General features: G+C 41.8%; 1 protein-coding gene across 1 annotated transcript in view; it reads left to right on the top strand.

The window, feature by feature from the left end:
• unc13a (unc-13 homolog A (C. elegans)) overlaps positions 1–19,713 on the top strand; it is a 43,487-nt gene extending 23,774 nt beyond the window's left edge. Inside the window, exons 21-41 of the mRNA XM_069522254.1 lie at positions 16–169; positions 581–649; positions 944–1,033; positions 1,656–1,790; positions 3,412–3,545; positions 3,734–3,819; positions 4,645–4,771; positions 5,185–5,281; positions 5,935–6,078; positions 6,186–6,263; positions 6,498–6,575; positions 6,970–7,058; positions 7,178–7,324; positions 7,807–7,930; positions 12,616–12,672; positions 12,787–12,867; positions 13,342–13,489; positions 14,476–14,532; positions 17,885–17,977; positions 18,907–19,066; positions 19,425–19,713. Coding sequence (XP_069378355.1) covers positions 16–169; positions 581–649; positions 944–1,033; positions 1,656–1,790; positions 3,412–3,545; positions 3,734–3,819; positions 4,645–4,771; positions 5,185–5,281; positions 5,935–6,078; positions 6,186–6,263; positions 6,498–6,575; positions 6,970–7,058; positions 7,178–7,324; positions 7,807–7,930; positions 12,616–12,672; positions 12,787–12,867; positions 13,342–13,489; positions 14,476–14,532; positions 17,885–17,977; positions 18,907–19,066; positions 19,425–19,713 — 2,437 coding nt within the window. The remainder of the gene's footprint in view (positions 1–15; positions 170–580; positions 650–943; positions 1,034–1,655; positions 1,791–3,411; positions 3,546–3,733; positions 3,820–4,644; positions 4,772–5,184; positions 5,282–5,934; positions 6,079–6,185; positions 6,264–6,497; positions 6,576–6,969; positions 7,059–7,177; positions 7,325–7,806; positions 7,931–12,615; positions 12,673–12,786; positions 12,868–13,341; positions 13,490–14,475; positions 14,533–17,884; positions 17,978–18,906; positions 19,067–19,424) is intronic.
• The last annotated feature ends 2,574 nt before the right edge of the window (positions 19,714–22,287 follow it).

Genomic DNA, 22,287 nt, shown 5'->3' with positions numbered 1-22,287 from the left:
TTCCCTCATTTGCAGCCACTTTGCCTGTCTGTCATCCAAGTACATGTGCCCAGGTGTGCCTGCAGTAATGAGCACCCTGCTGGCTAACATCAATGCCTACTATGCCCACACCACCCAGGCAACTAACAACGTCTCTGCCTCCGACCGCTTTGCTGCTTCTAACTTCGGGGTGAGTCACTGCAAAGCAGAATCTATAAATTCACCTGGTGTCAGAATGTTCTAAAACGTACTGCTGAATTTATCCGAAAGCCACATCGCAATAAATTCTGTGTGCACTGAAAATGTACCTCCACCACAAAGGTAATGTTGTCCTTGGAATCTATTTGTTATTGAGCAACATTACGCAAGAACTAATGAACGGATTACAATGAAACTTGGTGGGAGGATGTGATATAGGTCAGGGTTGAACCTGTCACATTTTGGGGCAGATCCAGGAGTTTTTTCCCCCTTCCTTTGACACTGAGATCAACTTTTTCGTAGATTTTTCAGTGGATAATTCATGGATCTTAATTTTAAAAAACAGGCATGGAGTGGATGTCAATGTTAAATTCTGTTTTCATATGTGTTGTAATACCCACAGAAAGAGCGGTTTGTCAAACTTCTAGATCAGCTGCACAACTCTCTGAGGATCGACCTGTCCATGTACAGAGTAAGAAACTCCATCTCACTGTTTTCCCTCATGTCTTTTCTTCTTTAATGTCTGTGATGCTTCCCTTATATCTATATGAGAAGACACTCACACAGAGCAGGCGGATGTGTTAATTCAAGTGACAGCTCCTCTCAAACATGCATAGACACATTCAGGATACACTGTGAGGAGTCTGTGGCAGTGGAAATTGTGTGGCTGTGCTGGATCTTGTCCATGAACACAAAAAAACAGCGGACAAACATGGATGTGATATTGTCTGTTGTAGCTCACTGTTTTTTTTTTTTGACTCTGCAGAATAACTTCCCAGCCAGCAGTCCTGAGAGGCTGCAGGACCTCAAGTCCACAGTGGACCTTCTCACCAGTATCACCTTCTTCAGAATGAAGGTACAGCTTCCACCTTCCTTCAGAGACTTTTTCTTTCCCACTGTGTTTCATAAATACAGCCTATCCATTAAACTGCAATGTTGCTCAATGTGTTCTTCTTCCTCCAAATTGTTTCATGAATTTTAACCCTTAATCTAAAATAAAATTTCAACAATGATATTTCCTTTCTTCACAAATGTACAAAAATGTCAAACTTTCTGACCAATTTCCAGAAGTTGACACAGAATTAAACATTAAAGAAGAATAAGAAGAAAAGCACAACAGATTGCAGGGCTACTTAGTCTTCACCTCTGTCGATATAATATTTGGATGACAAGGACGTTCATTTTGCTGATTGTAATACCATGGTGATCCTACAGTGCCAAAAAAATTGTAATAACGATGTGAACCAGTTCATCCATTTTCTCCTTTTTTGTCTCTGAGCCTTACTCAAAAAAGTTAATGAATACAAAGCCGAATTGACAACACACCAATATTAGACACACAGCTGTCTACAAACAATTCAATGTTAAGTAGATGCAGCTCAAATAGGTGATGACAGGACGCACATATGTCAAACAGAAGTCTTTGTATGGTCACTCTAGTTTTCACTTTATCTCTCTCTCTGTCTGTGTGTGTTCAGGTCCAAGAACTTCAGTCTCCGCCCAGGGCCAGTCAGGTAGTGAAGGACTGTGTCAAAGCATGTCTCAACTCCACCTACGAGTACATCTTCAATAACTGTCATGAGCTCTACAGCCGCGAGTATCAGACCGACCCGGTAAGAATGTTTCTCTCTCGCTCTCTCCCAAAAATTAAAAAAATAGGTTCTTGGTTTGAGAGTTTATATCTTCTCCCCATGTCTGCATGGGTTTTCTTATATGTTGACCCTGCAACACAGTGGCGACGTGTCCAGGTTGTACCCCGCCCCTCGCCATTTCTCAGATGGGATTGGCTCTAACTCCCCATGAACCTAAGAAAACAACTAATGAAAGGATGGATATTTGTTACCATCACCATAATTAAGTGTAGCTTGCCAAAGGTCATGCAAGTTTACCAGTGTGTGGTGTGTGAAAATGAAAATGAGAGACACTGTTATAATGAAAAAAATATTTGAAACAAACCATTTAAAAAAGTGATGAACTGATGAAAATACTTTTTTCAGGGTGCTCAGTATATTTTAATGTGTTGTCCTATGTTTGGTATTATTAGTGTTTTTCCCACATAAATATTGTGCTCTATTTTGGTTGGTCCTTTTTTACAGTTAATAATACACAGTAAGAAGTGTAGCTCATGTCTCTGCCCCTGATTGTTTTGATCATGGTCGTGGTCAACCTGTTTACATTGTCAGTTTCTGGTAGCTCGTAGTGCCACCCTGCTCAACAAAGTTGGAATCAGCTTTTTATTTTTTGTTGCAAATATCCTTTGATTGATTCCCCTTTCTTTTTCATTAACTGTAATTGTATTCATTCTAAGAAGTATACATCAGGATAATCACTGCCCATCACCAAACTCACTTGACTTAGTAATCATTTCAAACTCTTCATAAATTATAATAAGCTGAGGAGCCCTGACTGCTCCTTGACTAATCAAATTGCTTGATAAAATATTTCTTGCACAAAATACTTTTTTTAATGTTTTAAGTCCATCATCAGTGCTTGATTTCTGCAATACCCTCACGGGTGTGTGTGCATGCATGTACTTTGTTGTGTGGAGAAGTTCCATCATCCTCTCTGTCTGAGTAGGCCAGGCTCCTCCATCCATCACCCTGCACCAGATTTCAAGTGGGATTTCTAGAAGTTGCTCCGAGTCCTCATTAAAGCACCAGCCCCATTCAGACTCCCTTGTGAATTTAAAATAAGCATTTTTTCCCTTTGAATAAAACATTTCATCCTGCGGGATGTTGCTATATTTTGTCGAAATCTCTGCAAGATCATTCTTCACTCTTCATTTCCTGCAGTGCTCAGCTTAGTTTTTCCTTTTTTAAACCTCCTGCGCATCTTCAGCTCTTTCAAAGAAATCGCTCGGAAGGGTTTTATGCAGCTTGAGCAACATAAGCTGGGTCCCCCAAAAGTGGACATGCAGGATTTTGTGTACTCACCACAAGTAAATAAAATGAAATAAACATGAGTGCATGTTAGACTCAGTGATACATAATGCTGCTCTATATTTGGCACACAAGCATGCTACTAGAGGTTTGTGTGCAGTGTGGCTTAAAACGTTTATTCTTTTGATGAGAAAATTGGTCCAAAAATAGTTTGAATAAAAATGCATTGCTTGAGAAGAATACAATTATCTGCAGAGTATGCACGTTTATAGTTGTTGCCATTTTCTTGTCATATTTTAGGTAAAGTGAGCAGCAGGCAAAAGTCCTATTAAAATGTTTGTGTTTGCGATTCCAGGCCAAGCAGGGTGCTGTCCCTCCAGAGGAGCAGGGACCGAGCATCAAGAACCTGGATTTCTGGTCAAAACTCATCACACTTATTGTCTCCATTATAGAGGAGGACAAGAACTCTTACACCCCCTGCCTAAACCAGTATGTCTCTACTTAATCATATTTCCTTCTTAATGGCATTTTTAATTTTACCCTTTACTCTGTCTCTTCTCCTATTACCTGCACAACCACAGTTGGCTACAGGCTTGTATCTTTCTGCTGAGTTTAATACACCTTCTCTTTTAAAGTGCATATACATTAAGTCCATCTCCTGTTCCTCCTCCATTAAGATTTCCCCAGGAGCTCAACGTGGGTAAAATCAGTGCAGAAGTGATGTGGAACCTGTTTGCTCAGGATATGAAATATGCAATGGAGGGTAAGTGTAGGTCTCAAACTGTAAGTCTCAAATGACACAAAGCACTGATGAATTGTTACCGCTAACAGTGTGTGTTTCAAGCACTATTTGCGCTCATGACCAAACAGACAGAGAAGACAATATAATGCATTTGAGTTGGATGGATACTGTTACTTGACTGTTTCCAGTGGTTTGGTTTTAAATATGTCAGATCATGACTGATTTGTTCTGTGTGTTCACAATGAGTCCAGAAGATTAAATCGTAATTAAACAATCACAATTAGTTATATCCTAATATGCGATAAGCATGAACCACTGCAGTTTTGAACACATCAGACTTTTTTTTACTTGATCCATAAACGTATTGAACATATTTCATGATATTTTGTCAGTAATATACAGTTTAGTGGTCTCAGTGGTTCTCACAATTTTATTGTCTGCAAATTCTCAATTAAACCGAAATGCTGACAAGAACCTTAATTTATTGTGCGTTCTTATGATGAGCAGGATATTGAATTCTATATATTGAAAAGCTATTTTTCATCAGTTAAACGTGTAAAGTAATGATAAAGCATTTAATGATAAAGCATTTATTTGCAGCCACATTTCCTGCTTTCATTCATTTCATTTTGAATAAAAACTTTATTTAAAATAATGCAAGGCCTGAAGGGTTGTGCTAAATTTTACATTTGATTGATATTTGATTTGTTCAATTATTCATTGGTTTGAATCTTGGCTGACGCCTCTTTAAGCATCCTGTGGTAAATGGGAGTAGTCAGCTTGAACACCCGGGACCAATGATCTTTTGACTCAACATGGATTTGTCTGCTTTAATCTTTCTCTCAGAGCATGAAAAAAATCGCCTGTGCAAGAGCGCAGATTACATGAACCTGCACTTCAAGGTCAAGTGGCTGTACAACGAGTACTGCAAAGACCTGCCCTTCTTCAAGAGCAGAGTGCCCGAATATCCTGCGTGAGTAGCAGCTCCTCATGCACACACACAAGCTACTGAGGACATTCTGAAAGCAGAATATAAGAACAGAGGACTAAGGCCTCGATCTTTCACCCCTGATGTAAAGCAGTGTCTCTCCTCTTCATTATTCATGGGTGTGTTACCGACGTAACATGCAATGAACCAATCAGAGTGCTGTTTCCCATTCCCTTAAAAAACAGGTATGCTTTCCATCTTGGAAGTTTGCAATTGTGATGATAATTTGCCAGGTAGTAGGGGATGGATGGATGGATGAATGGATCAATGGGTGGATCAATGAATGGATGGATGGATTAGACTTGCTCTCTCTGCTTTAGACCATGTGCTCAGCTCTGCATTTAATATTTTTTTCCCTGTGTCATTTCGCTTCCTGCTTTGTTTTATGCACTCCATAGGTGGTTTGAGCCATTTGTCATCCAGTGGCTGGATGAAAATGAGGAAGTGTCTCGAGACTTTCTGCACGGTGCTCTGGAACGAGACAAAAAAGATGGGGTAAAAGTTTTGCAGCTCTTCCTCTCCTTCACTCTTGAAATGCAGAGTCGCTGTTGTTGCTCAGGCAGAATTACTGTAATCCATCCTTTGTACTTCCTCTGTCATGCTCAAACTTATCAGCCAAAGGTGCCTCCTCCCGCTCACTCTGCATGCTTCAAAGGCTGCCGCAGCGAGAAAGGCACGCACACCACAGCGCAGGTGTGGTCTCGAAATAGAAAGCCTGTGTGTTTGGGATGAGTGGATGTTTAAGCAGAAGCACTTCATCGTGTAAAGAGATTCTTTGGAAGTTTAAAGACTTGCGGTGGAGACGAGCTTGTGACAGCAGGGTATTGTGAATTAATGGCCTCATTCCAGAGTTTTGACTGCAGGAAAGCTGTCCTCACCTCATTACCCAGACTCCCTGGAGGAGCACCTTCACACTCACCTCCAGCCAATTAGGGACCAGGCACAAACCAGCAGCCAATTACAAGGAGAGAGTCACCTGTCACCGGATGGCAGGACTGCAGGGGGCTTGAGGATCTGTACACACTGACTGTGAAAGATATTCAGTTTAATGGTCCATTTATATGATCGTAGGTGCCCAGGATCTAATGTGCCTCGCCTTTTTCTTTTCCTGGTTTTTAATCTTCCTGCACATCTTCTCTGCCCTACAGTTCCAGGTCACATCAGAACACGCTCTGTTCTCCTGCTCAGTGGTGGATGTGTTTTCTCAGCTCAACCAGAGCTTTGAGATCATCAGGAAGCTGGAGTGTCCAGATCCACAGATTGTAGGACACTACATGAAGAGATTTGCCAAGGTGATTCAATCAATATACTAGACAGACATTAAAAATATCAATTTAGATAAAGATAACGCCATCTATTCCCTGATGACTAATTGTTCTTTCTTATGTTCCCTCTCTAGACAATCAGCAATGTTCTTCTGTCCTATGCTGATATAATCTCTAAGTGTTTTGCCAACTATGTCACCATGGAGAAAGTGGTGAGTGGCCAAACACTTGATGAGCCCGTCTGGAGTCAGCTCAGCCAACTCTAAACAAACATTAGATTTCAGTTTAACTCTTTCTTTTACTTGCTTGAAAATCAAGTAACTAAATGTAGAACATAAAGAGATATGTCATAAATATATAGGATATTTATCTTTCATTATTTATAGATCATTGAAATCTTTTTCAACAGAGGTGTTAAAGACAAACTTGTGTCATCTTGTCCTCAGCCCTGCATCCTAATCAACAACATCCAACAGCTGAGAGTTCAACTGGAGAAAATGTTTGAGGCGATGGGTGGAAAAGACGTGAGTTTTTCTAAAATGTGTGTGTGTGTGTGTGTGTGTATTTTACAGCATAAACAGTGACCTTGTCAGGGCCAGTAAACCTCATGGGTACCAAAGCTGGGGCCTACTGAAGTAATTTCTCATGTCTGACTCCCTGAAAAGTCAGATTCTAGCAGTTCTCAGGCAGCGTTCATGTGTTTTGGCGGCTTAGCTTTGACGAGAGAGCAGATTTGAAGGGGTGGGGTGTATCGTTTGCTTTCTTTCAAAGTGTAGCCTGATCTTGCTAGCTTTTCCAGGATTACCAACCCTATCTTTAATCCAAATCCTTCCGCTAGTGACATATTACCTCCCAAACACTACAACGACCTCTCTCTCTGCGTGTGTGTGTGTGTGTATTTCCCTGTGTGTGTGTCAGCTGTGTGTGGAGGCCAGCGATATCCTGAAGGACCTGCAGGTTAAGCTCAACAATGTAATGGATGATCTCAGCAGGGTCTTTTCTGTCAGGTAAAAGACTCACTCACACACACTCACATCCATGGACCGCAATCACCTTACCTCTGAGATCAATGTGATTTATCTCCAGGCCAACTTCATTACAATATTCTGCTACTTCCTCTCTGCAGTTTCCAGCCTCATATTGAGGAGAACGTGAAGCAGATGGGAGACATCTTGGCCCAGGTGAAGGGAACTTCAAACGTAGGGAATGCCAGCAGTGTGGCGCAGGATGCTGACAACGTCCTGCAGCCCATCATGGAGTTCCTGGACAGCAAGTGAGGCAGTCTGCCATTTTAGTGCTAGTTTAGGATTGTTCAGATTATTCATCCAAGGTTAGGCAAAATTGAGGATGCCTTGTTTTTGGCAGCAATGATCACGTTGTCATAGCTCAAGAAGAGTTAGACCAGCAATCCATGAACAAAGGTTTAATATTTGCATGTAATTTCCTCTCTTTTGAGAAGGATTCTTACTTAAATCCACAGTCATCTATAGATCATGTCAACTTAATATTATTACTCAACACTCAAACTGTTCATAGAGAAATAGGACTTACAATTCTATGAATTATTTGCCTCTGGATGAGAGGTAAAAGTAGTTAAATTCCCTGAAGTCTTTTTGGTCATGAGGGGATTTCTGGCAAACACCCATTTCTGTTCTCTCTCTCTCTCTCTCTCTCTCTCTCTCTCTCTCTCTCTCTCTCTCTCTCTCTCTCTCTCTCTCTCTCTCTCTCTCTCTCTCTCTCTCCCCCGCGCACCAGCCTGACTTTGTTTGCTAAGATCTGTGAGAAGACTGTGCTGAAGCGTGTGTTGAAGGAGCTGTGGAAGCTGGTGATGAACACCATGGAGAAGACCATCGTCCTGCCGCCTCTCACAGACCAAACGGTGAAAGCACACAGGCCTACAAACTGACACATACAGCCATACAGTTACATACAATATAAATTCCAAGCTACACGCTTTATATTGGCATGTATACCTGGCACTGCCAACATGTATAGCATACATGCACATGGTGTCTACACCACAAAGACTATGTTTATTTGTGTGCTTGGGGGAAAAACTACATGGGATAGCAAGATTTAAGTATTTTTTTGTAATCTTCTAATGATGACAAAAGCTGAAAACATGTAACACACATGCACCCACACATTTACAAACACACGTATCCCACAAGGCAGCATCAAAAAAAAAAAAAGAGAGGAGGAGGTGGAGAATGAAGAAAGGGAATCATACAGAGGCAGACATTATGTGTCACGACTCAACGCAGCCCTCCTCTAAAAACAAAAAGCCAGAGGAAGATCAAAATGCTTCTGCCTCACATCTACATGGAATCCTAATCCTCAACCCCCTTGCACACATTATCTTCAGTATCGCCCCCGTTACCTTCATTGATCCCTGCAATCAAGAAGAAAGCCTTTACAGAAAAAAAAAAAAGAAAAAAGGAGTGCACCATATCATTATAACACCAGCTCATGGCTGCTCTCCAGTATGTCAGCAAACAATTGTTTGGAGAGATTCCTGATTTTTAAGTAACTCCTATCAGAGTGGCAGAAAACATTTGCCCGAATAATCTGGCCCTCTTCAAAAAACAGAATCATGCATTTTGGAAAGCAGCCACTCGTTTTCTTTGTTTTAGATATATGTGTTCTTATTTGTGTTTGGTTATTAACGAAAGAGCCTCATATCACGTGATTATCAATCCTGATTAACATGAGCAGTACAAGCCACTTAAGTATTTGTATTTTAATGACTGGCTCCGCCTCAGTAGCCATACGCCTGCAGGTAGCCTTCATCCAATTCAACTGAGACAGGAAAGAAAACAGATAAAGATAGTGAGTGTAGATACAAGCCAAATTATTATCTAGAGAATCTGTTGTTAAAAGCTAAAACACTTATTTTCTATATTCTCAGTAAAAAGTGAGTTATTTGCAGGACGCTCTTAGTTGCCTAGCTGTCCTTAGTCCAGGCTTTAGACAGATGTCGATTGGTTCCTGGTGCATCCAGCCCTGAGGCCCAAACATGTGTTATTGATTGATGTGGGGCTCTTTGCAGCTTGACTGACCCTTCTCTCTGGTTGTTGTCGTTGTGATTACTATTACATCCTGCTCCCACCGCTCTTCCTCCACAGATGATTGTAAGTACAGCACTCCTGCGTGTGTGTCTGTCTGTCCGTCCACGGTGGTTGGTCCTCTGCTATATGTGGCTGCGATCTTCCCCTGTTTTTTGCCCCACATCACACCCTGTCCCTTCTCAGGGCCTCACCTCTCTGACCTGTCTTCTTCTTATTATTATTATTTCTCCTCCTCTTTTCCTTTCTCTTCCTCTTCTGCCTCTTACTATTCTTCTTCTCCTCCTCCCCCTTCTTCTTCCTCTTCCTCGTTCTCTTCTCTCCTCTTTTCTCCGACTCTGTCTCTCTTTGGAGAAGACAGGAGCATGGTGCATTCCTGACTGGTTCTAATAGGCCCCACCCCCTTGACAGTCTCCACCAATCAATGCCCCCTCCCTCCTCTTCTGCTGTCTCTTCTTCCTGAACACTCTCCTCAAACAGGAAGTGGTACTCCTTTCTTGCGCCTGGTGTTGCCTTGTTTCTTCTCATGCATTGTGTCTATTTGACTGGGAATCAGGTGGGGTGACTGATCTCTTGGTAGTTCGGTATCCAGTGTCGTACCCCCACATCCAGACCCTACCCCACTTTTCCCTCCTCTCAACCTCTCCCCACCCCCACTTTCCCCTCCCTTCCCTCCTGTTTGAACTGTGTCCCAACTCCCCCACCCTCCGACTGTGGGTTTGCTGCTTGCATCTGATCTATTTCAACACTGCAGTCCTCTCTCAGTATACTGTACAACACTGTATTGTACTGTATGTCTCTGCAGACATGTCCTGGTTTGGTTTCACGTTCTGTTGTCACTATGATTAATGCAATCCTGCTAAACTGTATGTTGACAGTCCTGATACAAGGACTACTGTTTATTACAGGTGGCCATTGGTTTGCTTTGATGTTCAGCCAAAATATAGTCATTTTCAGACAAGACCTCTGGGTAAAATCTGGATAATTGGCTATGGAGTTTACCCAGAGTCTGCCTTTCACACATGCACAACACAGCTGGACGTTTCTGCACAGATGCATTCACAACCGCATCAAATCATCCACGTTATTCAGGCGAGAGGTGGAGCTGCCGGGTGCTACAGACAGAGACAGGAAGTGACGTATTAACTCCGCAGCACTCCGACACCATCATCAGCTCTTATCACCACCAACTTTCTTGACATCTTTGTGGGTGTCCTCTACGTGTGTGTCACCGCATTTGTTTTTCTTTTTTTAATTTTTGCACCGGTAATGTGTTAGAAGCCCCTAACACATTTTATTTGTAAAAAAAAAAGTTGTATCTTAGTCTACAGATTTAAAATCGGACCTAATATTCACCAAATATGCGAAGTCATCACATGTGATATATTGAATTTTTTTTAGAGGAATAGTTTTGAATATACATTTTGGTAAATATACTTATTTAATATTTTGATCAGAGTTAGATGAGAAGATTGATACCACTATTATGTCTACATGTAATGGCTACACATCCTACTCAGGTTGTTTTCTTCCGGGAGGGAGGTTACGTCATGACCAAAAAAGATCCAATCAGCAAGGAGTTGTGAGCGCCCACGTCATTGTTTCCAAACATCTCCGATTCTGCCCGTTCAGACTATAAAACACAGCCTCAGAGTTTCCATATTAAAACAGGGTGAGCTGTGTTTCCAAACGTCTCGGTTTTAGCGGCTCTAAAACTCTGGAGTTAGTGAGGATGTCTCCTTAGTTACAGTAGAGGGAGCAAGGTTCACTGCCTCACCTTGTCTTCTGTCTTTATTCTAAACTAACACATACAGACATGAGAGTGGTATCAATCATCAAAATTCAACCCTGTGCAGAAAATACAAATGTCTCCTGTATATTTTTAAGGAATATTTTGTTACATCCATTTACACATGTCACCATCTCACTCTTCTTCTCTGTCAAACATGAATTTATATATTTGTCAAATTATGTTGTTATTTGTTTTGTTTTTTGTTTGTTTTTAACTCTTTTAAGACAAAAACTTGTTTGGAGAGTTGTCAAACTTAAAAAAGGTGAAATCCCTTGCAGTGATGATGATGATGAAGATGTCCTCAAATTTGTTTGCATTTAAAGCAACACGTGCAGTTTTTCATTACGTACTAATCAGTGACACTGAAGTCAGACTGCAGGGACTGGCCACTGCTTGATGTATTAACCACATGCTCTCTTTCCAGGGGAGGCTGAAGAATGCTTCTCACAGTGATGTAAGGACTAAACCCCCTCAGATCATTCTGTCTCGTCTCTCTCCTCTGTGTCTCTGTCTTTCTCCCTCAGCTACTCTGTCAAACAAAGCAATGGAAATATTGATTTTCTCTATTATCGCTCCGTAGTGTCTACATGTCCGTGAAAATCCCACTATCACATGCTGCCAGTACACTAGCTGCACTAACCACAGATCATACAGTTGAATGTCCTCAATGTGCAGACGTTTGCACTCAACCGCTCCTCAAAGCCCAGGTCAAGGAGCTCACTTCATTTGATTTGGATTGAAAAGCAACATGTTACATGAAAATTAAATGAAAGGGCGTGGTTCAGCTGCAGCATCACGAGGCAAAGCCACTGATGGTGGGCTCCTTGACTTGGGGTTATGGTGCATTTTGGCAACACATTATTAATTTCATCCGTGCAGGTGCTTATTTTCTAACAGTGTAAAATAATATAACCTGGAGGGAGTTTGGATTATTGTTCCATGAACCTGACCGACTATATCTTAAGTATCTGAAAAACAGTTTAAATGACACAACACAGTTTCAAAGGTACATGCTTGTTTTTCTCTAGGTTTGACAAATAAGTGAAACTCCTATGCACATATTTGTGTATTTTGTTTCATTTTCTGCTTGTTTGTATAATTATTAAAACTTCATTAGGTGGGAGCCACACACAGTATATTGTCAAACTTAACTTCATACGCAGAGCTGTGAACTAAGATAGGATTTAAAGAAGCAGTGTTGCAGTCCCAGTAAATACCTGTGTGTGTGTGTGTGTGTGTGTGTGCGCGTGTGTGTGCGCACACACGTTTTGTTTCTGATTGCAGTATGTGTACTTTCTTACCCCTGACATGAGCTGAACCACATTCCCTTCTCTTTGTACTGAAATGTCTCACACTGTGTGTGTGTGTGTGTGTGTGTGTGTGTGTGTGTGTGTGTGTGTGTGTGTGTGTGTGTGTGTGTGTGTGTGTGTGTGTGTGTGTGTGTGTGTGTGTGTGTAGCAGAGTGTAGCAGAGTGTAATGTTTTGGAAAGAATACATAAGTGTGATAACAGCACTTGAAGGAGAAAGTGCTTTGACATCTGTAAAGCGGCTCAGAGTGACTGTCTATGAATGTGTGTGTCAGAGACGTTCCCGTCCTCTGTGTGACACTAAGCCGTTTACTGCTGCCCCTTTTTGTCCTAATAATAACAACAACACTCTTCTCTCTCTCTCTGCCTGTCTATCTTTCTCTCTGTCTGACTCTTTCAGGGCACTCAGCTCATCTTTAACGCTGCCAAGGAGCTGGGACAGCTGTCCAAGCTGAAGGTACGATATGTTTTTACGCCACTGGGCTCTGGACTCCAATCACAGAGCAAATATGGAGCAGGGTATGAATGGACAGGCTGCTCACTTTGGTCAGTGCTTCTTTGTTGTCTTTAGGAGCACATGGTTCGTGAGGAGGCCAAAGCGCTCTCACCCAAGCAGTGTGCGGTGATAGAGCTGGCCCTCGACACCATTAAGGTAGGAATTCACTCTTACACGTGCATAGATTTTGTCACATGTATGAAATGGAAGAACATAAAATGGAGTGATGCTTGCACATTAGTAAAGGCAGCCAACTTAAGCTGTTCTGCTCAAATCATGTGACATGCCTCACTCCAATCCTCTCCACCATTCCAGCATCCACCTCTAGGCTCTGCCAGGGGTTATTTATCAAAGATATCTGCTGACCACTCACCATCATATAAATGTAACCATATCTGGGGAAGCAGTGAAGTCCTTAGACGCCAAACTCTAACTATGCTCTGCTGCTGTAAGAAACATTTTAAACATGAGTTGTCAGACTGAAAACACAGTTTATGCTTTGGTTTGTCTACAAAGCCAACAACATTAGACATCGCTCTGTTTTCTTGGATTTAAAACTGCCTTTGCTTCTTCAGGAACAATGTGTTTCAACTGTTTTAATTGTCTTCTATTTTGTCTCGTGAACATTAGCAATACTTCCATGCTGGTGGTGTGGGTCTGAAGAAGACTTTCCTGGAGAAGAGTCCTGACCTCCTGTCTCTGCACTACGCCCTGTCCCTCTACACTCAGGCCACAGACAAACTCATTAAGACCTTTGTCCAGTCACAGAACGCACAAGGTAAACTAATGCGCTTTACTCTTCATGACACTGCTCCCTGTCTGTGTCTTTGTAAGACATTTGATTCTCTTTATTTTCCTGTATCTTTATTTGCTCTATGTAAACTTCATTTTTAATGTTCTGTAATTCAGATCCTTATTATATATATTTTTTTGCTTAGCTCTCTCTCAAAGGAGCCACTCTGCTCAGTATCTCCAGCTTCTTTGTTGATGTTAGGGTTTCCCAGTCGAGTTGAGGCTGTGTAGCCGTGCGATATTTTCTCCCTGCTTTGAAAAGCTGAGTCTCCCGGTAGCCAGCCTCTGGATACACAAAGATTATTCTTTACATGATCTGACAGCTATTTACGATGAAGAAATAAACACCCACCCACCGTCTTTTCTATCGCTCTTTCCTTCCGCTGCTCAGGCTCAGTCGCATCGTCAGATGGCTACATAACAGCCACCTTTGTGGAAGCACTGACATTGACACAGTGTCCCCGGGCTCCCTGAGTAGATGACTATTTAAAAAAACAAAATTGGGCAAAATGCTCTGCCGTTTTTGGACCATTCTGAAAATATACATTTCAATGCAATAGAACTGAGTGAGCTTTACATAGGACTGTCTTCACACTGCAGATCAGATGAAAAAGAATCAGTTCAGGAGAAGTAACTCATTAGACAAAAAATGTAATGAATCTAATTGTGTAGATTCAACTAATTTAATTGAAATTCAGTGAAATAATTCTAATTTTATTGAGATAATTTAATATATTAATAAATCAAATTGATTTATCTTAATTTCATTAAATTCTCAAACTTAAATGAGTAAATTCAAATACATTAGTCAAATTTGCTCATCCTATTTTAATTGAGTAAGTTCAACTACAAAATAACGCATTAGATAAAAGACTTATTCATGTTGGTCTGTTTTCTCCTCTGCAAACCTCATCTTTCTACGTGTCTCTGCTTTCTCTGTCCACCCCTCCCTCTGCCCCATCTGTGGGCCAGTGTTCGGCGGGAAGGGGGTGAGGTTCACCACTAGTGAGGATGTTTACCCAGACAAGGGTATGTGACACTCGGGCTCAGGGCCTGAGAAATCCAGGACCACCAGAAAAGTCTCCAGACCAAATCCCAACTCCCTCCACCCTCCACCTCCCTCCCCATGTGCATCATGAAACTCCCCCCTGCCTGCTCGAACTCATCTCAGCAGACAAATGCATTGCACAGATGCAACATACTTCCTCTCTTCTTCGCTCTATCTCTGTAAACACACACATGCCCAGCACAACAATAAGAATGTAGACTTTATGCATTCATGCATGTAATATACACACTGATGTCTGTATGTATGGAGCTGCACTGAAGCATGATGTGCGGACATCAGACGAAAACAACAGAAATGCATTAAAGTGGAGGAATCCTGATCCAGCATGATGTCACCGTCAGCGGCCCGAGGGCCAAGCGTGTGTGTGTGTGTGTGCGTATGTTGAGAGCTTGTCACCGAGAAAAGCAATGTGACTAAGGGAGACTGTCCTCAAGGTTGCTGAAGCAGAGGTTCAGTGTATCATCCGTCCCCTGCCCCCTCCCCACGTTACTGCCCCTCCCCCTGTGTTTGAAGTGAAAGAAGTTGACGAAGAGGAGATTATGAGGATGATGATGACGACAGTTGGCTCAGTTTGTCTGGGAGGGCTCCCTGTCCCTGACTGCTGTATCATCACACACACACACACACACACACACACACACACACACACACACACACAGAGCTCCCACGTGCTGAGCCACCCTCCCTGCAGCAGTGATGAGAAAAGGGTGTTCGACTCACCCACCCTCCCTTCATCAGCTGAGCCAATCAGAAGCAGTCCCTCAGGTCATGTGGTTTGAGTTCTGTCACTTCATATTTGTATCAAAAAATTGACGCACAAACACACACGCAGGACAATGAAGAAGCTGTATCCATTCAGTTTATTCAAAACAATAACCTGTAAAATAATTAGGGGTTATGTTAAAAAGTGAGTGATCTAAGTTTAAAAAACCTTTATCAACCCAAAACAATAAATAGTTTTGGCTTCACAAATTAAACTGCAGCAGATTTTCAGCCTCTTATCTGAGCTGTTACCTGATAGGAAAGAAGAGTGATTCTGAGGCTTTGTCCTCCATACGATGGAGTATTAGAAAGAAGAATTGGAGAATAATATAATACTACAAGAATAAAATCATAATTTGATATATATATTTATTTATAAAACTATCAGACGAAAGTTGTAAAGAAGAGTAAGAAAAAAGTCATAATTTAGTTAAATTCTCAACATTACAAGAGTAAATTAGTTAGTTGACAAGAATAAGTCATAATATTACAAGAAAACAAAGACAAAAACATTTTGGGGAAATATCAGCAAGAACCTGTGCTCAAGTATAACTTAACAAGATGCTCTATATTCCTAATTTTAAAGCAGGCTGATATTGACCCTGTTATTCATTATGACTTTATTCTCATATTTCGTTTTTATTCTCATAAATGTATGACTTTTTTCTCATAAAATAAAAACTTTATTCTTGTAAAATCATGACTTTACTCTCAAAATTTCCAATGTTCTAACCTTTAAGCAGCCCTCTGTCGTAATGTTTTTGTACATGCAAACGTTGGATTTAAGATTTAAGATTTATGTAAGCACACTGTTTATTAGTCTAGAACAAACATTGCTTGTTTAGTTGTCTCTAGTTTTGGAAAGCAACAATAACATTAGTGTTTTTTGGCTTCTATTTCTATCCTTGTGTTTTAGGCGTAACATACAACAAATCAATCAGACAGCCATAGAATCCTTATTTATTCTGATTAAGATTTGCAGTGTGGTTTAAAGTAAGCACCTGTGATTGGTGTGTTTGTATAAGAAGAAAAGCCTACGCCTCCCTGGCAACACCTTCCTGCCTCCCCAGCCAGCAAAGTTTTCTTTTTCATCTTTTATGGACGTCCTCCAGTGTAGACAAGGCCAGATGGATGACTGCTGCTCTCTTTGGTCCTGTTGGCAGCGAGACCAACAATCCCATAATGCTCTCCAGGGAGATGCAGAGAGCTGCATGCCAGGAACATTCTGCCGTCTAACTCCCACACCTTGTTTAGTGGGCGGCTGGTGGAAAACACACACGCACACACAGGCTGTTGGTCGTCGCCACAAAGATACCGGTGACAGAACGAAGTAGCTAATTAAAACATTTAGAATTAATGTCCATCTGTCACCGTATCCTTCTGGAGTTGTATGGTGAAGTTAACCACAACATAACCACACCGAGACATTGAGGGAAGATTTGACCACCATGTCCCTCCCAGACAAAAGAGCTGGAGCTCTTCGTCCTCTTCTCCCTGAAACAGTGACAGCCGCTAAAAGTAAATAACCAAGGACCCAGAGCCCAGGATTGAGCTATTTTGAATGGATGGTGCAGACGTGGAATAACTGAAATACATATTATATTAATTCAGGGTTAAAACTCAAGGATGAACTTCAGACTACATCCTTCTGCATTCCTAACCATATAGTCTGTAGTATGATGAATATGTGCCCTGTCACATGTATTTTGTGAGCTGGATGTTATTAGTACCATCACTCACTGTCAGAACTGAGAGGCTGAATGACTCCTCTCTCCTGTTAGCTCCTTCCCTCTCTCCTGCCCCTCCTCTGACCATGTAAACATCTCTACCAAGGAATGGGTGTGTCCATCTGAGCATGTCCTGACCTGATCTACGTCAGGGGAACCAACCACTCTCTCAGCTTCTCTTTGTCTTCCTCCCCCTCTTCTCCCTCTTTCTCCTCTTCTTTCTCTTTTCCTCTTCTTCTTTGTTCTGTTCTTCTTCCTCCTTTACTTCCTCATATTCCTTTTCTTTTCCCTCTTTCTAATCTTCCTCTCACTCTCTGTCGTCTTCTACTTCCCTTTCTCTGCCTCTTACTAACCTCTCTGCATCCGCACAGACACTATGCATCTATGAGTGGGCTCACATTACTCTTCCTCACTGGATCCACATTGTTATCTGTCACCCACTGAATCTGTTCCTGGGCATCTCACAATGCAAATTGCACACTGCATTAAAACACTTGAGCCCACTCATAGCAGCTTTGTCTGATTGATCACTTCCAGACCACAACAATCACACAAACAGATCACTGTGCCTTGTTTTAAATTCTCCTGTTCCACAGTGATTATTTCAAAAAAAGAAATATCTGTCGACTATTTTGTGTACTATCCACAGGGTTATAGCTGAGTCCATTCCAATGTGAGGAATTGAAATGGAATTGGTCTGTTACCTTGTTTTCTATCAGGGCACAGAGGCTGGTGTTGCTGTTTGGTCGGTGATAGGAGCTCAAACAGTTCATGTTTGCAAATGCAAGTGTGTTAATGAAGTGTGTCCTGTCCGCACTGTCAGGCTCCGGAGTGGACGATGCTGTGGGGGAGGTGTCCATCCACGTGGAGATTTTCACTCACCCCAACACTGGAGAGCACAAGGTCACAGTGAAAGGTACAAGGAGAATGTTCTCTGTTCTTAAATTGAAATAGATCAGCTTGAATGTTTATTCTTGACACTGTATTGACACTATTTGATGAAGACAGTCCTGCATCGAGTTCCACCATCTTTTTCCAGAACTTTCACATGCATCATAAGGTGGACATCAGTGTTTGCTCAGCTGGAGATAACCGTAACTTACTAAATACAGTTTGCATCTCAACACGTCCATCTCCTTGACAACTGGGCAAACGCTATCCAACTATGTAACTGTGTGATAGAGTTGAAAGCTCTTGAAAAAGCTAGTGAGTGGACGTTTATGTGGGATCATTTTGTCAAACATGATGTAATATTTTGATTCATTCATGGCCAGAAATCGTGGAACTGAGACAAAAAAGTTACTCAGTAATCAGTCATTTCCAACTATTTTTGACAGACACTTGTTACACTTTAAAGTGAAAATGTGTTTCTTTTAATGAGTTCAATCCATTTCACATGAGGATATTAAATATTCGCCCCATTGCATATTTTACACCCAAGTCTTCAGCGGAACAGATGATCAGCAAGAAGTCAAATGAAAACATGGTCTAACAGAAAATTTGAAATAATAGTTGTTAGTTTTCCAGTGTCCAGTGCAGGAATAAATGAGTGCATTATAAGTGCAGGTATACATGAGTGCATTGGGAACTTGTTTTATTGCCATCCTAGGACACAGGCATAGAAGCCAGCATCCAAAGAAATATACAACTTTGTCAGACAGAATCAAATTCCAATGCTACTTTTATTGTCCTGACAGGAATCTGAGTGTGAGGCCTGAGGGAGAGCCAGTATTTTGTTCTTCTAAATTTTCTCTCTCTCATCACATTTTCACACATTTACTCCACAAAAAATGTTTCGCTCTCTCACCCACACTTTCCCACCCTCTCCCTCTGTCCCTGTCTCAGTCGTGGCTGCCAATGACCTGAGGTGGCAGACGCAGGGAATTTTCCGGCCCTTCGTGGAGGTCTACATCATCGGCCCCCACCTCAGCGACAAGAAGAGGAAGTACGCCACCAAGTCAAAGAACAACAGCTGGGCTCCCAAATACAACGAAACTTTCACATTGTGAGTAATTGACGACAATAATGACGATAATAATTACCTCTGCAGAGGAAGTTATGTTTTCGTCTTGTTTGTTTATTGTTTGTTGTTGATGGGATTATGCAAAATCTAGAATCCATTAATTTTCTTAAGTGTCCGGATCAGGGGCCAAGATATTTAATTGTTAGATTTTTCAAAATTGTTTTGTGATTAAGAGAATAATTAATTGATCTTGATGAAAAAAATCAGGCACATTTAGGGGACTAATATTTATGAGTTTGTGCAATACGTTGCAGATGCAAATAAAGATCTGGACCTAGTGAATTAAAATGTGGTTTCACTGTTGGCAGAGGTATGCACTCATCTCTTTCCTCCACTGCAGCACCCTGAGCAGCGAGGCGGGTCCTGAGTGCTACGAGCTGCAGGTGTGTGTGAAGGACTACTGCTTCGCCCGGGAAGACCGCACCGTGGGCATGGCCGTGTTGCAACTGAAAGACATGGCCTCCAAGGGCAGCGTCGCCTGCTGGCTGCCTCTAGGTAAACGCATCCACATGGACGAAACGGGCCTCACCGTGCTGCGCATCCTCTCCCAGCGCAACAATGACGACGTGGCCAAGGAGTTCGTCAAGCTCAAGTCCGACCAGCGCTCTGCCGAGGAGGGCCGCAGCTAAGTTGCAAAAAAAATATTTAAAAAAAGACTGTTTGGAACCTGAATCAGATGTCACCACATGCTGCCCTGGAGCTCTCTCCTGAGCCACTGCTAGCCACTGCCCTGATGATCCAGTGTTGTAAAGCACAGATAAGACAGTCACCACACACCCAGTGCTGTAAGTACATTCATTTCAGTGGGAAAGACGTAGAGCTGAGCAAAGCATCACTTTCACTTTGTTCTTTAAAAAGCAGCCCCATTCTTCATTGTCACAGATATCAACCGTCCTTATGAAGAACAGCACATACACTTTAATCATAGAGCATATATCTACCTTCTATCTATAAAGGTGAGTCATGCTGTTCCATAACCAATGGCATGACCACCCACCCACACATGCCCAGATTCTTCCGGTTCCTCTCCTCCCTCCCTGGCCTGCACCCGCTCAGAGAAGGGACCGCAAGTGCCAAGAGCTAAACGCTGAAATATCCCGAGAGCAGCCCTAAGCACGATGGAACCAACTGACCCATTAACAACACACAGCCTCACACATTCCAGATATTATGGAGGGGAACAAAGCACTATTTATTTTTATTTACAGCTTTATTTTGAATTATATTTATATTTGGATATCATTATAAATATAGTATAATATATGAAGGACATACTTAGAGTTGTAAGGGATTATTCAATGGACGTGTGCTACTTGAAAAAATAGTCCTCGTTTGTCTTTCTGTCCATCGACCTTGTAACAGAGCACACTGCCTGACACCCTCAATGCCTTCTGTCCTGTTGACCCTCGCACATATGGTATTTGCTTCTCTTATACAGCAACTGTATGGAGACGAATCTGATGAAAACACACCTGCAGGTGTGTGTGTGTGTGTGTGTGTGTGTGTGTGTGTGTGTGTGTGTGTGTGTGTGTGTGTGTGTGCGTGCGTGTGCGTGTGATCTGCATTTGTAGTAAGTTCTAATGTCGACCTCATGTAGCCGCTCGTGTTGCCTGTTACCTGCAGATGTAATCACAAAGCCATCACAAACAAAGAGCATCACACAGAGGAGTGTTTTCTTCATACTCTTGCTTGATTATGATGAGATTATTGGATTTTAGGGATTATAAAACCTTTATATTCTGATGGTTATTCCATCTTCTTTGTGTTACTGTAAACATTCCACAACGAGACGGCTCTAAACTGGGTGTGTGAGAGGTGAGAAACTCTACCAAATCAAAATCAGCGCGTAAGAGATGATAAAAACAAGTTCCCTGAGACCTTATTTTTCAGAAGCAACCTCCCGTGGGTTAGAAAATGACACCGCCTGCCCCCCAGGGAGAGCACAATCGTTAATGATCCTACTACCCATCATTCCCTAAAGATACTGCCACAGGTGCTGCAACCCTATTCCCTGATATAGAAGTCAGACCTCTGCTAAAGGGCTGTAGATCCAGACCACACCAGGGTCTGGTCCCTACACTTAAAAAGAGGGCCTACGGTTCAATCTGTTGCTCTAATCAGTGGAGAGAGAGAAGCATGGAGATTTCAGAAGCACAAGGTCGTCGCTGCACCAATTACAACACGTTTATACTGAGCTTGTCCATCAGTGATTGTTTATAAAATTACATCATCGTCATGTGGAAATAATTGTAGTGAAATGGCCATTGACTGTCCAGCATGTCACTTCTATTTTCAGTGAATGCCCCATTAAAAAAAAAAAAAATGATTTGCCTGTTTAAGGTTTATATGCTTGTAGTGATTTTAAAAACAGCATCCGAATGAGGAAATGATGATCAGGGTCAACGTGTAAAAACGACAGGTTGTATGTTTCGTTGTTCTCTTCCTGCCTCTTTGTTACATCGCCCCTGACGAGTGCCTCTCCCACCCAGAGCGCTTGACGATAAATTAATAATTTAAAAGACGCCCTTCTTTTTTGAACAAGGTGTAATAACTGAACTCTATGCATTTAAATCTAATATACAAATCTATGTAGATGAGTCATTTATGAAAAAGTCTTATAATGTTTACATTGTGGATTATTATTCTGATTATATCAGCACAAGCGTTTGTCTGATATGTTGTAAACGCTGTCTATATTGTAACAGGCCGGATATAGCGGGTATAGTCGAGCTGATCAGAGCTGCCACTTGTTTGTACAGCGTCTCAGCGCAGATTAGAATAATCTGGAACAGAGAAAGATCGATGTCGGTGTTTAACAGAGTAACAGACACAGGACTCAGACTATGTGAAGTGAAGTTTGCTGCTCTTTTGTAGACTTGAATTTTACTCTGGGTGAATGGGCAGTTGGGAAATGATGTCTGTGTGTGTCTGTGTGCGTGCGTGCTTGCGTGAGAGAAGGTGCCCATTCGGGAAATGTAGCTGTTATTAAGAGTTATATTAAGACTGCGTACACACAGGATAAGATGATGAAACAATATGTACAAATCTGATAATGAGCTTGTTAAACTGCTGCAAAAAGGAAGAAGTGAGGAACTGAATCTAAAGAGTGTTGGTGTGTACAAGGACTTTTCCTGGAAGGGAACATCTGCACATTCTTTTAAAAACTTTACATAACAGGTAAACAACCGCCACATAGCAGGAAA

Source organism: Paralichthys olivaceus, chromosome 3 (genome assembly GCF_024713975.1).
Source record: "Paralichthys olivaceus isolate ysfri-2021 chromosome 3, ASM2471397v2, whole genome shotgun sequence".
Lineage (NCBI taxonomy): Eukaryota > Metazoa > Chordata > Actinopteri > Pleuronectiformes > Paralichthyidae > Paralichthys > Paralichthys olivaceus.
The sequence above is the reverse complement of the archived record's forward strand: the minus strand, read 5'-3'. Positions and strand labels throughout refer to the sequence as shown.